At 37.3% G+C, this 15,102-nt stretch overlaps 3 protein-coding genes across 6 annotated transcripts in view; 2 read left to right on the top strand and 1 right to left on the bottom strand.

Moving 5' to 3' along the window:
- Positions 1-3,012, top strand: part of LOC104782456 — a 4,225-nt gene extending 1,213 nt beyond the window's left edge. For 2 of the 4 annotated variants that reach the window (XM_019244991.1, XM_010507392.1), the window contains 2 exons: positions 1,226-1,469; positions 1,561-3,012. In XM_019244991.1, coding sequence (XP_019100536.1) covers positions 1,226-1,469; positions 1,561-2,772 — 1,456 coding nt within the window. In that variant the 3' untranslated portion in view covers positions 2,773-3,012. Of the gene's footprint in view, positions 1-256; positions 284-481; positions 531-1,225; positions 1,470-1,560 lie in introns of all 4 variants that reach the window. The other 2 variants (XM_019244993.1, XM_019244992.1) reach the window with 2 other exon arrangements.
- On the top strand, positions 3,909-7,057 carry LOC104782455 (coronatine-insensitive protein 1). The gene is made up of 3 exons (XM_010507391.2): positions 3,909-4,700; positions 5,267-5,747; positions 6,016-7,057. Exons 1-3 carry the CDS (start codon positions 4,204-4,206, stop codon positions 6,826-6,828), a joined length of 1,791 nt encoding a protein of 596 aa, XP_010505693.1. The 5' UTR covers positions 3,909-4,203; the 3' UTR covers positions 6,829-7,057.
- LOC104782453 (isoamylase 1, chloroplastic-like) lies at positions 7,966-13,658 on the bottom strand. Its single transcript, XM_010507390.2, has 18 exons — positions 13,239-13,658; positions 12,962-13,144; positions 12,779-12,871; positions 12,531-12,683; positions 12,361-12,452; positions 11,894-12,035; positions 11,711-11,818; positions 11,243-11,328; positions 11,044-11,115; positions 10,839-10,965; positions 10,389-10,475; positions 10,171-10,263; positions 9,878-10,033; positions 9,311-9,394; positions 8,988-9,068; positions 8,812-8,894; positions 8,593-8,710; positions 7,966-8,508 (listed from the first exon to the last, which is right to left on the bottom strand). The coding sequence occupies exons 1-18, from the start codon at positions 13,569-13,571 to the stop codon at positions 8,245-8,247; spliced, it is 2,355 nt and encodes a 784-aa protein (XP_010505692.1). The 5' UTR covers positions 13,572-13,658; the 3' UTR covers positions 7,966-8,244.

The raw sequence follows: 15,102 nt of genomic DNA, 5'->3' as shown, positions 1-15,102 counted from the left end.
TTTTTTTTTTTTTTTTTTATAAAAGAATGCTCACTTTCAGGCTGATTAGCTAAGTCAATCGTTATTTTGAAATCATCTGAAAGTAAGCTGAACATGCTGATTTTTGTGTGCACACATACAGTTCATGCTTTAGTGTCATTGATACTCTCTCGCAGAGTTTATCCATGTATGCTCTCTTGGTTCAATTACGTTTATCAAATATTATGCCTGTTTCCATATTAACTGTTGCATCTCTGTTTTACTGACATTTTTGCAGTTGTTATATGTGCTAACAACTTGGGAGGTTAGTGCAAATACATAAGTCTTTGTTCATTTGGTTAGTTATGTTTGTATCAATGTATACCTAACTTTCGGTAATTAGATCTATTCATGACTTTCTTGGTTTAATTTAAGGCCTTTAGAAATCATAGGAAACTCAGTTAGTTGTATGGGTGATGTGATACTCTTCATGTTTCCAAATAAAATGTATCTTTTATTGTAGGTAATGTGGGCGTAATCTGTTATGATCTCTGGTAGATGATGAAGTAAAGGTAGTTTCATCTCTGATACTGTATAGTATGTTCTTGATATTGTAGTCATATAGGGCTTTAATATTCCCTGTGTTTCTCATAACATACTGACTAACGACTTCATATTATTTTGCTGTGCCTTTCATTGTATATTTTTTTAATGTAAGCTTTTCTTTTGTTTTGATTTGATTCTCTGTTTTTTCTTCTTCTTATTGTTACTACTTATCTGGTTTAAGAGGTCTTTTGTGTGTACTAGTGGTACTATTCTGTTCAAACATATAACAATGGGTCAATGTGAAGATCTTTTTGAGAAGCTATTAGACAATTGATTTCGTGATTAAGGTCCCTATGCTGACTTATGAATGATGTAGTTCAGTTAGGCTAAGGTACAGTCATAAAAGTGTCAATTGATTGTACATATCTGCTCACGGGAGAAGCTTGTGGTGGAAATAAATTTTATTCTGGCTGGACTCTAAATTTTGTGAATAACTAATAATAGCTCAGCTGTTGTGTAAGCAATTGCATGTGTGTGCTAATAGATTCTTGAATTAGGGACAACTTGCAAATGTTGCGAGAGCAATTAAAAAGCTCCTGGACTTGATCCAACTTCTTTGTCTGGTTTCTAGCATCCAGCTTTTTTTTGTTAGTGCGTTTTATTGTGATATTAGAGGGCTTTTTTGACTAATTTGCTGACGTTGTATCTCTCATTGTTTCAGGGGTAACTTGAGCCTCATGGTCTTGCCAACATCCGACTTGCGACTTTCATTTATCGGAGACAATGGTCATTCAGAACAAATCTTTACATATACCAGCCAATCTCAGTGCTCTGCAGTGTCAATTGAGGAGATAAATGCGGACAGCTCTGGTAGATCTTTTGTTATAAGGATTGCAGATGGCAATGCTTTCTACTATTGGTGCTCAGAGAAGTCAAAGCTTCTGGGAACTGAATTGCGTAGGAAGGTTGGTGAGATAGGGATGATTATTTTGTTTATGAATCCTTGTCTTTGCATCTAGATTTTCTCATTAGTTATTTGTTTTTTTACCTGTGTAGATGAAGGACTTGATCAAAAAGAAGCCATCGATCTCGGAACTAACTGGAATTGAAGAATCACGTCTTGGCTCTGTTGCTTCTCATCTCCGTTTGTATCTTATGGGTTCAGTAGTGCCCAACATCAAAGGTTGTCCAGTCCCAACTCCTGATTCATTATCGTCTTCTGGCTCTTCTGAAACAGCTGATTCTTCCTCCTCAAGTGCATCATCAAAATCTCTTAGAGCACGCCACAGTGGGACTCAACTGACAAAGGCCCAAGGAAGCCTCAGCCCTAGATCGAGCTCCTTCAAAGAAAACACACTGAGAAATTCTTCTCTACGAATCTCCTCTGGAGATAAATCAAAACGACGCAGTGAAGGCCATTTTTCAATCTTGGCTAATCTACCCATTACTTCCATCCCCACCAATGTAGAGGGTTTTATTCAGTCAGGAGGAGAAGGTGAAGCCGTGGAGGATAGTAATGGAAGCAGTCTGTTTATTGCTTTCGAAGCAGCAGAGTTAACACCAAGTACAATGACCGGGCCACCACAATTTCCTTTGAAGATGGGTCCACCAGTCTTTTCACCTTATTACTGCTGGTGCCCTCCAACCACTTCATCGCTTCACGCACCATCTGCCTCTTATCAGTTCCCATCACTATCCATCGAGCTACCTTCACTACCGCCCCTTTCCTCCTTATTACCATCATCTTTATTACCAGCATCAGGATCAGATGGGTTTTTGATCCCATCATCACCGCTTGATCTGTCGGACATCCCTCCATTACCTTTAGTCCACCACATACCCATTCCGGGCTCATCATCATCATCCCAGCAGATAATGATTCCTATGATGTGTGACCCTATTGTTCATATTCCGGTTATCGATATCTGCTCTTCTGGTCAAGGCTACCTGGTAAGTGCTGGACCCACCGGGATGATACCAACGGGCATCTCACCGCTCCCAGTGGAGAATGATTCTCTGGTGGAGAAAGGCGCAAGAGAAACACTAAGACTGCTCATAAACGGAGCCAATGCAACAACCTCAGCGCCTTTGAACCACCATGGAAGCAGAGGTCTATACAGTGGGAACAGGGACGTGAGTGGTGTGAGCTTATTTGCACCAATTGGACTGCAGCAACCGAGTTCAGGTGACGGAGGGGATGGTCGTGGTGAGAATGTGAGCTCAGGCGAAGGAGTGCCTGCGCCTCCCAGAGAGACTTCTTCTGGTTAGTTTTATTTTGGGTTCTTTGTAAGTGTGGTTCGGTTCAGTGTATAGAAAAGTGGGGCGGTCGTGAAAACTCATCATGCGCTTCGTTCTTGGTTTTTTGTTCAGCTCAAGCCTTTTGTCTCAGAAGATGTAATTAGTTGGTTTTTTGTAGCTTGCTTATTGTTGTTACCTTTGTTATTTCCGAGTTTCAAAGGAAGCTAAGAAATACGATAATAATAAAAGTTATGTGGCAAATTTATATTTTCTGTGACTTTCCAAACAATTAATACTTTCTGACAAGAAAAAAAATTGATGGAGAAAGGTGTAGACTACAATTATTAAAGAATTGTTAATCGAGATCATAGCATGATAAATGAAAATATTCATTATTGTTGATTCTGTTTACATTATTGAAGTTTTAATATAGTTTTTTTTTTTTTTATAACGACTGCGATAACCACTAAAACTAAAAGTGTTCACAATTTGGTCTTTGTTGTTGGGATGATTCATTCCAACTAAGTGAAAAAAGTAATGTAAAATAGTCTTTAGCTAAGTTTCGAAAGTCCCATTTTTGAACGATTTCATTCCACATTTGATGTTGAACTCCTACCAAAATAAAACGTATAAAAAAATTCATATATCATCAACACTTTAATTTTGTTTATTAAGAGGTTCGTTATAGTTAATTCATATGGTCCATGTGAATTAATTCATGTAGTCAACTACTTTTTTTCTCTCATTAAAAGCGGAAGAAAAAAATTATCCTACAAAAGAAAAGAGAATTTTATTTATTTTTTTGATAATTTAATAAATTTGGCTTAGAATTGAGGTTATCATTTATAGAGTTAAACAAATGAANAAAAAAAAAAAAAAAAAAAAAAAAAAAAAAAAACCAGATTGGTTAATATTGTCGTGTAGCTAAAGATCTGTCCACCTGCACAAAAAAAAAAAAAAAAAACAATTTAGAGTAAAGAAGAAGAAGAAGAAGAAGAAGAAGAGGGAGAAAGAAAGAAAAGATCACATCTCCACCGTCAACTTCAACTGTGTCTCATCTCTCTCTCTCATATCATCATCGTCCCACTTGATTGAATTTATTCCCCCAACTCCAATATTTATAATAATATTAACCAATCAAAAAAAAAAAATTTTCCTTTTTTTTTGGATTCGCTTCCACTTTCATCTTCTTCCTTCCTTCCTCCTCCCAATCCGCCTCTTCTTCCTACGCGTGTCTCCTTCTCACTCTCTATCTCTTTTGCTTCTCTTCCGATTCACCGTCCTAACTCTTCGGATCTCTCTCTCTCTCTCTCTCTCTCTCTCTCTCTCTCTCTCTCTCTCTCTCTCTTGACTTGTGTGTGCGCTTATGTGTTTCCGTGGATCTACCACTGAGGTTTCAATTCGAAACCATCATCTCTTTCTTCTCCTCGAATAACAAATCGAATCTTTTCGATCCGAAGAATGGAGGATCCTGATATCAAGAAGTGTAAATTGAGCTGCGTAGTAGTAGCGACGGTTGATGACGTCATCGAGCAAGTGATGACGTACATAACCGATCCCAAGGATCGAGATTCGGCGTCTCTGGTTTGCCGGAGGTGGTTCAAGATTGATTCCGAGACGAGGGAGCATGTGACCATGGCGCTCTGCTACACCGCCACTCCCGATCGTCTCAGCCGTAGGTTCCCGAACCTTAGGTCTCTCAAGCTTAAAGGCAAGCCCAGAGCTGCTATGTTCAATCTGATTCCGGAGAACTGGGGAGGTTACGTTACTCCTTGGGTTACTGAGATATCCAACTCGCTTAGGCAGCTCAAGTCAGTGCACTTCCGCCGGATGATTGTTAGTGACTTAGATCTGGATCGTTTAGCTAGAGCCAGATCAGATGATCTTGAGGCTTTGAAGCTCGACAAGTGCTCTGGTTTCACTACTGATGGCCTTTTGAGCATCGTTACTCACTGCAGGTAACACTTGTTCTTCTTAGTATCAAGATTTGAGTTTGAATCGATGCTCTTTTGAGATTTTAGCACATCCTTACGCAACTCTCTTTTATCTTCTTGACTACACTTGTTGTTTCCTTCTGTGACTAGAACTGTAGAACAAGTTTGCACTTGGCTCTTTTATTTTGTAACTTTTTAAAAGCCAGTTGTATAATGAATCATATCTTGAAGTTTGTGTTTGTGATGATCTGATCTTCTTTTACCTTAATTGGGCAAGCTTTGGTGTGCACTTTTTCTCCTTGATGATATTGTTGAACCTTACTTTAACCACACACTTTTACACTAAGAGTTATATAAGCAGAAATATCCATTTCAGACATTTACAGTTTCTAGGAGTTGTTGTTTATTACTGTTATGCTTTATTAAAGCAGAAATTGCAATGATCTTCAGTTATTTCTCAATTGGAGAAGTATAAACCTTGTTGCTGGTTTTATCTGCAAGTTATGTGTATTCAATTTTAGCTGAAAATCCAAATATCTTGAGTTTTTTTTTTACTTACTCAACATGTTAATGTCTGCTGTTTTCTCCAGGAAAATAAAGACGTTGTTAATGGAAGAGAGTTCTTTTATTGAAAAGGATGGTAAGTGGCTTCATGAGCTTGCTCAGAACAACACTTCTCTGGAGGTCTTAAACTTCTACATGACGGAGTTTGCCAAAATCAGCCCTAAAGACTTGGAAACCATAGCTAGAAATTGCCGCTCTCTGGTTTCTGTGAAGGTCGGTGACTTTGAGATTTTGGAGCTAGTTGGTTTCTTCAAGGCTGCAGCTAATCTTGAAGAATTTTGTGGTGGCTCTTTGAATGAGGATATTGGAATGCCTGAGAAGTACATGAATCTGACTTTCCCTCGAAAACTATGTCGTCTGGGCCTCTCTTACATGGGACCTAATGAAATGCCAATACTGTTTCCATTCGCAGCCCAAATCCGGAAATTGGATTTGCTTTACGCATTGCTAGAAACTGAGGATCATTGTACGCTAATCCAAAAGTGTCCAAATTTGGAAGTTCTCGAGGTAAATATTTAATATTCTGTCATTTCTTGTTAACTTAAGATTTGGGGCAGGGTTTTTTAGTGGTAGATGATGCTCCTATTGATTACTTATTTGATCCCGAAAGATTTCTAAGCGAGTAATTCACCAATTTTCTTATCAACTCCACACTATTCATCTGTCATGAATCTAGCATTAAGAGTATAAGATGTGGTCGATTGGAGATAATATGAATGCAATGTCAGTTCTCTTTACATAAAAATATTCAACTGAAATTCTTGTTGTATTTCAGACAAGGAATGTAATCGGAGATAGGGGTCTAGAGGTTCTTGCACAGCACTGTAAGCACTTGAAGCGGCTGAGGATTGAACGGGGGGCAGATGAACAAGGAATGGAGGACGAAGAAGGGTTAGTCTCACAAAGAGGACTTATTGCTTTGGCTCAGGGCTGCCAGGAGCTAGAGTACATGGCGGTGTATGTCTCAGATATAACTAATGAATCTCTTGAAAGCATAGGCACATATCTGAAAAACCTCTGTGACTTCCGCCTTGTCTTACTCGACCGGGAAGAAAGGATTACAGATTTACCACTGGACAACGGAGTCCGTTCCCTCTTGATTGGATGCAAGAAACTCAGACGGTTTGCATTCTATCTGAGACAAGGTGGTTTAACCGACGTGGGCTTGAGTTATATCGGACAGTACAGTCCAAATGTGAGATGGATGCTGCTGGGTTACGTAGGTGAATCAGATGAGGGTCTAATGGAATTCTCAAGAGGTTGTCCAAATCTACAGAAGCTAGAGATGAGAGGTTGTTGCTTCAGCGAGCGAGCAATTGCTGCAGCGGTTAAGAAATTACCATCATTGAGATACCTTTGGGTACAAGGTTACAGAGCATCGGTGACGGGACAAGATCTAATGCAGATGGCTAGACCGTACTGGAATATCGAGCTGATTCCATCGAGAAGAGTCCCAGAAGTGAATCAGCTGGGAGAGATAAGAGAGATGGAGCATCCGGCTCATATATTGGCTTACTACTCTCTGGCTGGTCAGAGAACAGATTGTCCAACAACTGTTAGAGTCCTGAGAGCCCCAAATATGATATGACCCAAAAAAACAGGTTCGTATATAAAGATTTGGTTATCTCTTTTAGTCTCGAGTTTTGAGTTTTCCACGAACTGTGTACTTTTGGTTCTTGATTTTTTCTTGTTGTATCGTCGTCAATGGTTTTGGGAGATTACGTAGTCTTTGTTTGTATGGCCATCACAATTTTTATTTCTCCACAGGGGTCTGTGTACTCTTTCCTTTTTCAATAAAATCCCGACGATTTTTGAGAGGTTTCTGTTTGATCGTCGATTACATATTTGATTTGGATGGCATTTTGTAACAACTCTATTTGTTGTTGTGACATAACAATTTTTTAAAAAAACATTAGTCAAAAAGCAAAAATAAATAATATATCATTTTTATAACTTTATAGATGAAAGCTTTGATTTCTTGTTCTTACACGAATTCAATGAACGACGGATGTAACAGACTATAAAGGAATCGGAAAAAACGTGAAAAATACGCCATCTAATTTTTTTTTGGCCGTTTAATTTCTCTAGTTGTTAAATTTCCCAAAAAATATTTTGTTTAATTTTCGTTGTCTTTAAAAACCTTCATTTTATTAATAACGGTAGATCCATACTTACGACATAACAAATGTTAACTCTAATGACGGAAATGTTAACCAGGGTTAAACTATAATCCCACGTGGTTAATTAGAGGAAACTAAAGACATTGTTGTCCTCTTCTTCTTCCCCCAAATCGATTTCGAGTTTTAGAACCCTAGAATCCTAAAAGCGATTTTTCTTCTCAAACTTCAAATCCCGAATTCCTTTGATTGCGATGATAGTTGCTATCTGAGTAGTTGCGGTTCTGGTTGATTGTTTGGTGTGTTCGACTGATAGATGAGGTATGAAACCATTGTTAATTTCAGTTGTAATGTTTAGGGTTCTAGGGTTCTAAAACTCAAAATCGATTTGGGGGAAGAAGAAGAAGACAATAATGTTTTTAGTTCCCTCTAATTAACCATGTGGGGTTATAGTTTAACCTTGGTTAACATTTCCATTATTAGAGTTAACATTTGTTATGTGGTAAGTATGGATCTACAGTTATTAATAAAATGAAGGTTTTTAAAGACAACGAAAATTAAATAAAATATTTTTTGGGAAATTTAACAACTAGAGGAATTAAACGGCAAAAAAAAATTAGATAGCGTATTTTTCACGTTTTTTCCTAAAGGAATCTATCTGTAGACAATGAGTGGGAATCTATCTATAGCCACACTTGTTTCTCAAGCCAACCAAAGGTACCCCATTCAGATTCTTCTTAACCACAAAAGAACCTTTACAATAATACATTTTATAGTTAATGAAATAATTGTCGTATATGCATCTCATTCACATTTGAGAAGATTCCCCAATTTTGTGGTTTCCTTTCTTTAATGAACTTTTTGGAGAAATCACGCAAAGTCAGTCTCTACTGTCCGTCAACTGGTGAAAGAAGGAGAATGATGGAAGAGTAACTGAGCATTGGGTACATATTTGCATCCAAGAAGTGCCTATACTGCTTCATGGCCGCTTCTCTCTCTGGGAGATCCGGTGTTATGCAGTCGTAAGGGCTCGGTTTGCTCGTGTCTACAAATGGCTCCCATCGGTATCCAGGCCGGTTAGGCAGAGAAACAAGTGTGGCTAAATGACTCGTGTTGAAGGCCACATAGATTTCTCTCTTCACAGAATCGACCTGCACACAAACAATCAAATGGGAGCTCTTGCTTTATATTACTACCTAAGTGACAAAGCGAGATAGGGTATGAGAAAATCGTACCAGTGAAAATGCAACAAATCGACTTATTTCAGACCAGTCTGGCACCTCAGGAGCAACACCATGCCACTGCAGACGCTTTGCTGTTGGAAAATCGTTCAGGCCAAGTGATTCACATTCACTACAAGGGTGAAAAGAAAGAAACATGTCAATTATTGGATTTGAAATCATATGAAAGCGATCATCTAAGCAATAACATACTCATAGAAGAAGCTTACGTACTCACGAAACTTGATAAGAAGACGGCAGAATCTGAAGAAGTCAGAGTCTGCTTCTTCCTTTTTATCCCACCGAAAATAGTTCAACTGCATCAGAATTCTATTAACATTATTGGAAAGTTAAGACTGAGAAAAAAGAAACTTAGAATCATCCTAAAAAACAAAGCTTTAAGGGTTTACATAGTTGTCATGGCAATAGGTGTTGTTGTTTCCCCCTTTCGTATGGCCATATTCATCTCCCATGTAGATCATCGGGACACCCTGATGATAAATAGTTCAGCATGCCAATGAAATAGGATTATGCTCAGATGTGTATTAACGTTCATAATCCTTAACATGTTAATCAGTGCATAGTACGTAATTGCTAGTGGGTTAGATCTCTTGTGGTTAATTATTTTGAACTCATGACCTACTCCAGTACTATAGTTCAATGTGCATAACATTAGTCAAAAGAGCTTTAAGCAGGAATTAGAATAAAAGAATAGAGAAACGGCTAGCTTTACTTGGGAAACCATGAGGGAAACAAAGAAATTTCGCATCTGTCGTTTCCTTAATCTCTTCACCGAGGTACTCGCAAAGTCTCCCTCCTGCAGCCCAATACCAATTAATAGAAATTTGAAAGTAAAAATGTTAAGCCATTCATTTCAGCTTTTAAACATTCTACAAAAGGTCATATGATATAAGTAACAGAGACTGAATTTGCATAGCTGATGAAAGAGAAAACAACGATAATCCATTCAAAAGTTCTGAAGTTTTGATGTTTGATTTCGAACTTCCAGTTTGATACTTAGCGGTCAATTTTATAACCAGATCCCGAAAGCTAAGGTCATCTGCTTTTCTGTAGAAGTTCCAAAAACCTTTCTACAACTATCATGAAATTGTGTTTTTATGCAGTTGCGAAACTACTAATAACGATCCACTCTATACTTCTTAAGGAAGCTGAGGCTATTTAGGTAGGAATTATTTCTAGTAATAATTTTAATGATTATTTTAGCCATCATATTAAAATACTTTTGTGAAAAAGAGCAAAAGACAAATTCCACACAATAGCACAGAGCTAATATCTTTACCTCTCCACAGTTCCAGCTGTAATTGTGATTTTCTCCATCATTATTCTCTTCTCCATTTGCCAAGTTATCCTTATTGTTGTAAGTTACTAAATCTCCCAACGTGAAGCCATCATGCGCGCATACAAAATTGATGCTGTTCCAAGGTTTCCTACCTCCCTGATGCACATACACAATCAAATATTAATAAGATATCAAACAAAAATATGAAGCTTCACAGACAAAACAACCAAGAAGAACACCATAAAGATTAGATATGTATGGAGACACCCCATTATGATAGAAGTTAACTTTACCTGGTACAAATTTGGACTTCCACAGAGACATTCAGCAAAAGCACCGGAAAAGCCATCGGTACCTTTTATGAATTGTCTCACAACATCCCGGAACTGAAACGAACAAGAATGTCACTGTCCCATATTAAATTTACAACAATGTTTGATATTGTCAAATTATAACCTATTGCACACACGAAATGGAAACTGTCACGAGAACTGAACATTCATTTACTGACCTTTCCATTCCACTCAGACCAGATACCCCAGTGTGGAAACATGCCAACTTGGTATAGCCCACCCGCATCCCATGCTTCAGCTATAAGCTGTTTGCAAAGAAGCAACATAATAAATAAATATCCCGTCGTCAACTATCTAACATTGGTGAATCTATTTACATCAAGAAAATGATTACTTTATAACAATCATCTACATAACTGGCGATTATGACACAAATTGGAAAATCACATGGAAAACTCACACATGAAGCTCAATACTGAAGTACAACAAGAAGAAACAAAACAGGTTTTATGCTAAATAATCTGGTGCAGATCACTAATTACATGGGGAATTATTAACGTTTGGTAATGGATTGAGAAAATTTAGTAGTGAAGAATTCAACATCTCTCCACTCTACAATGTAAACTCATGCTATCTATAGAGAATTATCAAGGGAGCTAGTTGATCACCTTAACACCACGGAGTATTGGATCATTACTTATCATGTCAATTACGGGAGGGCAGCAAACAGGGGTACCAGTTGTCAGCAAGTCACCTTCTACATCAGCCCCATAAACATTGGTTGCATCCCAAAGACTAACAAGAATAGAACAATAAATATTCCAGAAACAGATGGACCAAGCACTCATTTCACGTACTCTAGAACATTTTCACCTGCTGCTCCTTGACATAATTGAACCAAGATCAAAGCGGAAGCCGTCGACATGCATTTCTGTTACCCAATATCTGTTTAAAGGGAGAGATATCCACCGATTTAGGAGGAGTTAACCGAAATCAATAAACTAATTGCCTAAAGAGACTTAGTTTGACAAAACGCCAAGCAATACGTGTACTCTATATTTCTGGGAACTACCTCAGGCAATCTACTATGAATTGACGCACCACAGGGTGATTGCAGTTGAATGTATTGCCACAGCCTGAATAATTATAGAACTCTCCCTGTTAAATCACAAAATATGCATAAACTTTAGATTCATTAATAAACAATCATATCAGAATCATCAGTATGAGACTACAAACTAGGAAACCAAAATCATTATGAGTGTTGACTTAGATATATAACCACGGGGTGGAGTATAGACTACTTTTCTAGTCTAGCGGAGTTATGTAAAGATCATGCAGAAAACCTAAAAGGAACTTCCCACATGTTTCTGATGCATAATATGTAAAGATCATGCAGCAAAGTGACTTAGTTTATATTTTATCTGAGAAAAGAAAAAGAATCCTAGATTTTAGCTTCCTACCCCACAGATCTTTTGATTGTCTCTTATTCTCTAAGCAGTGAAACAAGAGAAACACATGACTGCTTGATGAGCATTACCTTCGGAGCAAGCATATAATAGACACTGTTATCAACTCCTCTAAATGAGAAAATGGGTCCTTTCTCATTGCCTTCAGCTGTGTGGTTCAAAACGACATCCATAATTACCTGCTTAAAATCTATCAAGAATTGCATCCATAAACCTAGCAACAAATATTTAGCTTCTTGGAAACTAGTTGTCACCTCAATTCCTCGTTTATGTGCCTCTTTAACAAGAATTTTGAACTCATTTATGGCTCTTCCAGCAAAGTTGCGCGAGCTTGGCGATGAATATCTAATCATGGGCGAGAAGAATCCCATAGTAGAGTAACCCCAAAAATTTACCCTGAACAAGCAAGACAACCTGATTAGACATGCTATATGTATTATTTCACTGAATTACCGTGTCAGAGTTAAAGATGGTATGGTTGAGAGCTTGCTCAATCTATCTATTCCAGATATGTGATATTATCTTTTAGTTATTTACCCCTATTAATTGGAAGTTTCCTGAGACAACAACAATCCTAGTTGATGAATTCTTGAGATTACTTAATACATGCTATCACCCACATATGTTAACTTTGAGTGTTTCTAGTATTTGCTCATCTTAAACAGAGCAAAATCCAGGCGGAGGTAGTGTCGTTAAACAAAGGCATGGTCAAATAGCATACCTATGGTCTCCCAATATCGTATTGTAGCTGTAATACTCTAGCTCATTAAACTCGTGACATGGCATTAATTCTATGCAATTTATTCCAAGCTCCTGTCAATATGTAAACAGTTAAAAGTTGACAATATGCAATTTAACCCAAGCTCCAGAAATGTGTTTGAGGATCAGTACCTTCAAATGGTCAAGCTTCTCTGCAACACCCTGGTATGTGCCAGGAAATTCAATTTTGCTAGATTCATGCCTTGTGAAACCTCGCACATGCATTTCATATATAACAAGATCCTTTTGTGGTAGCTTCAGATGCATATCCCCTTCCCAATCAAACTGAAGAGCAGCAAAGTCAACAGAATCATTTATCAAAGAGTATCTTACATAATCCAAAAGCAGTTCTTAGAAAAGCATAGTAAAAATCATGGTACCTCTTCATCAAGAGTGGGCACCATACACGCCATTTGAGGCCAACAATTTTCATCAGGTCCCAAAACTCCAAACTCATCTCTGCTTATAATTGCCTACCAAACCAAAGTGAAAATGTTATTAGCCAAGCCAAGGAGATTATTATCAAAAGGTCCGATTTAGAAACTTCAATTTTTCAGTTTTACCTTAGCGTAAGGATCCAATAAAATGTTGGAAGAGTCATAATAGTGACCATCTTCAGGAGAGAACTTGCCATCAAATCTGTAACCATACAACATATCTTTGAAATTCCCTTTCAAGAACACATGCCAGACATGTCCAGTTCTATTCCTTGATGGATCGAGCTGTATCTCCTCCGTCACTTTGTTCTGCAACGTGAGATCAAAAAACCCAAATTTCAAAAAAAGGGTTTTTACAAAAATGTCAGTCAAACCCAAAAGGCACTCGCTTTGAATGAGAAACCTGACGGAGATCGGAGAGAGAAATCAAGCAGATGGTGGCGGAAACGGAGTTTGCAGAGTAAACAGAGAAATTAACGCCGCCGTCGGCTCTGACGGTGGCGCCGAATGGTGAAGGAAGTCCATCTGAAACGAAAAATCTCTCTGATTTAAGAGGCTTCTCCACTACGGCGACGTTTTCTGCTTCGCTGCTTCTTCTGTCCTTTGCGGAAATCGAAATTGGCCGGAAGATGCGCTTGAAATTGGGAGTGGGGATTTTAGGTAAAGTGTAGTTAGAGAAGAGAGTGTTGAGCTTTGTGCGGTGGAGGAAACTGGAGCTGCATTTGATCGCATCCATGGAAGCTCTTCTTTAGAGCTCTCAAAGGAGAGTGATGAAAGAGAGACGACGAAGTGTTTGACACTCATAGACTGATGATCCTTTTGTTATATTATTATTTTATGTTTTTTAAAAAAGGACACTAACTCACTAACTTGTTACAAATGGGCTAAGAAATGGGCTTATAGATGGGCCTCCTCCATGCATATATATATACTAACAGATGTAATTAGGATGTTGTGTTCAAACTTTATCCATATCCCATTGGTAGTCGCAATTATAACAAAACAAATTTTATGGTCACACGTTTCCTCCTAATGGTAAGATATTTGAAGCTACGATTATCCAAGTTCCTTGAATCCAAATATTGGGACCATTATATATCTACGATAATATTAGTATACATGGGGAAATATGTAAAATTAATTACAAATATAAATCTTTAAGAATCTTGAATTTGAATAGTGACCCATACATGCCGGGACCCCTTTCTCAGATTCTTCTATACCTGCAAACAAAAAATCAAAGTGAATAATAATTAATTGGTAACGTAACATTTTGAAACTGTTGTCGTATACGTCACCGAATACGTACAAATTGATACTTGAAATACATATCTTCAAATAATTACAAAAGACAGAACTAAATAAAATGACCAAAATTGTTCTTCCAATATCCCTTGTACTTACAAGATTAACCAAAACTCCAAAGCTATTGGTTTGTGGTTTGTACGGAGGACACAACACACAACTATAACCAAAGTTTTGTGTTACCGTTTGGAAATCTTTATAGTCTAACAGGAAAATTCTCTTTTAAGTTGTTTTCTAAGTTATTATTACGATAAGCTGGCATCAACACCATGACATGACGAATGTATGTATATAAAAACTATATTGTTGTATTTTTTTATTAATATATAACTATGGTTTTTGAAAATTGGAATATGGATTGGACCTAAAGCATAGAAATAAAACATTTATTACATTTCCTTTTCCATGTCTCGTCGAGATTTTTGGCAAAATATAAAAGAAGTCAAATTAAACTGTACAAAAAAAAAAAGAAACGACGAGCTTTTCGGTTTAAGGAGTGGCCATATATATTACATCCGACGACGCGGGGACCCGTTTACAATTTGGTTTCTTCATGTTCAAAACATTTTTTTTTTTAAACTAAAGATAATTATTTATTTGTTAACACATGCGGTTGAAAATTGTTGTCGTATATGCATAAGAGTATACGTTATTAGGTAGAGTATACGTACAACAACAATTTCCAACCCTATGTTAGCATATAATTATCCTTAGGGTTTTAATTTTTCGATTATCAGGTCGCATGGGTTATAAATGATTGATGAAGACATATATATGATCGAGTATTAGCAAATCATGTTACTCTTTACGCATCAAATTATTGTTGAAGAATTTTCATAAAAGATACTAAGTATATATATATATATATATATATATTCGTACTAGTTGCTGAAAATCTAATAATTCGCATCAATAATGTTTGACACTGGGGTCATCTCGTTTATCCTTTTTTCCTAACGAAA

The sequence above is a fragment of the Camelina sativa genome, chromosome 4, assembly GCF_000633955.1.
Source record: "Camelina sativa cultivar DH55 chromosome 4, Cs, whole genome shotgun sequence".
Classification (NCBI taxonomy): Eukaryota; Viridiplantae; Streptophyta; class Magnoliopsida; order Brassicales; family Brassicaceae; genus Camelina; species Camelina sativa.
Note: the sequence above shows the minus strand (reverse complement) of the source record. Positions and strands in the feature narration are given on the sequence as shown.

Coding starts and splice junctions, on each gene's coding strand:
- LOC104782453 (XM_010507390.2), bottom strand. CDS start 13,571: ATGGATGCGATCAAATGCAGCTCCAGTTTCCTCCACCGCACAAAGCTC. Junction 11,329..11,710: donor ATTATATGCTTGCTCCGAAG/GTAATGCTCATC, acceptor GTGATTTAACAG/GGAGAGTTCTATAATTATTC. Junction 8,895..8,987: donor CCTATTGCCATGACAACTAT/GTAAACCCTTAA, acceptor ATTCTGATGCAG/TTGAACTATTTTCGGTGGGA.
- LOC104782455 (XM_010507391.2), top strand. CDS start 4,204: ATGGAGGATCCTGATATCAAGAAGTGTAAATTGAGCTGCGTAGTAGTA. Junction 4,701..5,266: donor AGCATCGTTACTCACTGCAG/GTAACACTTGTT, acceptor TGTTTTCTCCAG/GAAAATAAAGACGTTGTTAA. Junction 5,748..6,015: donor CAAATTTGGAAGTTCTCGAG/GTAAATATTTAA, acceptor GTTGTATTTCAG/ACAAGGAATGTAATCGGAGA.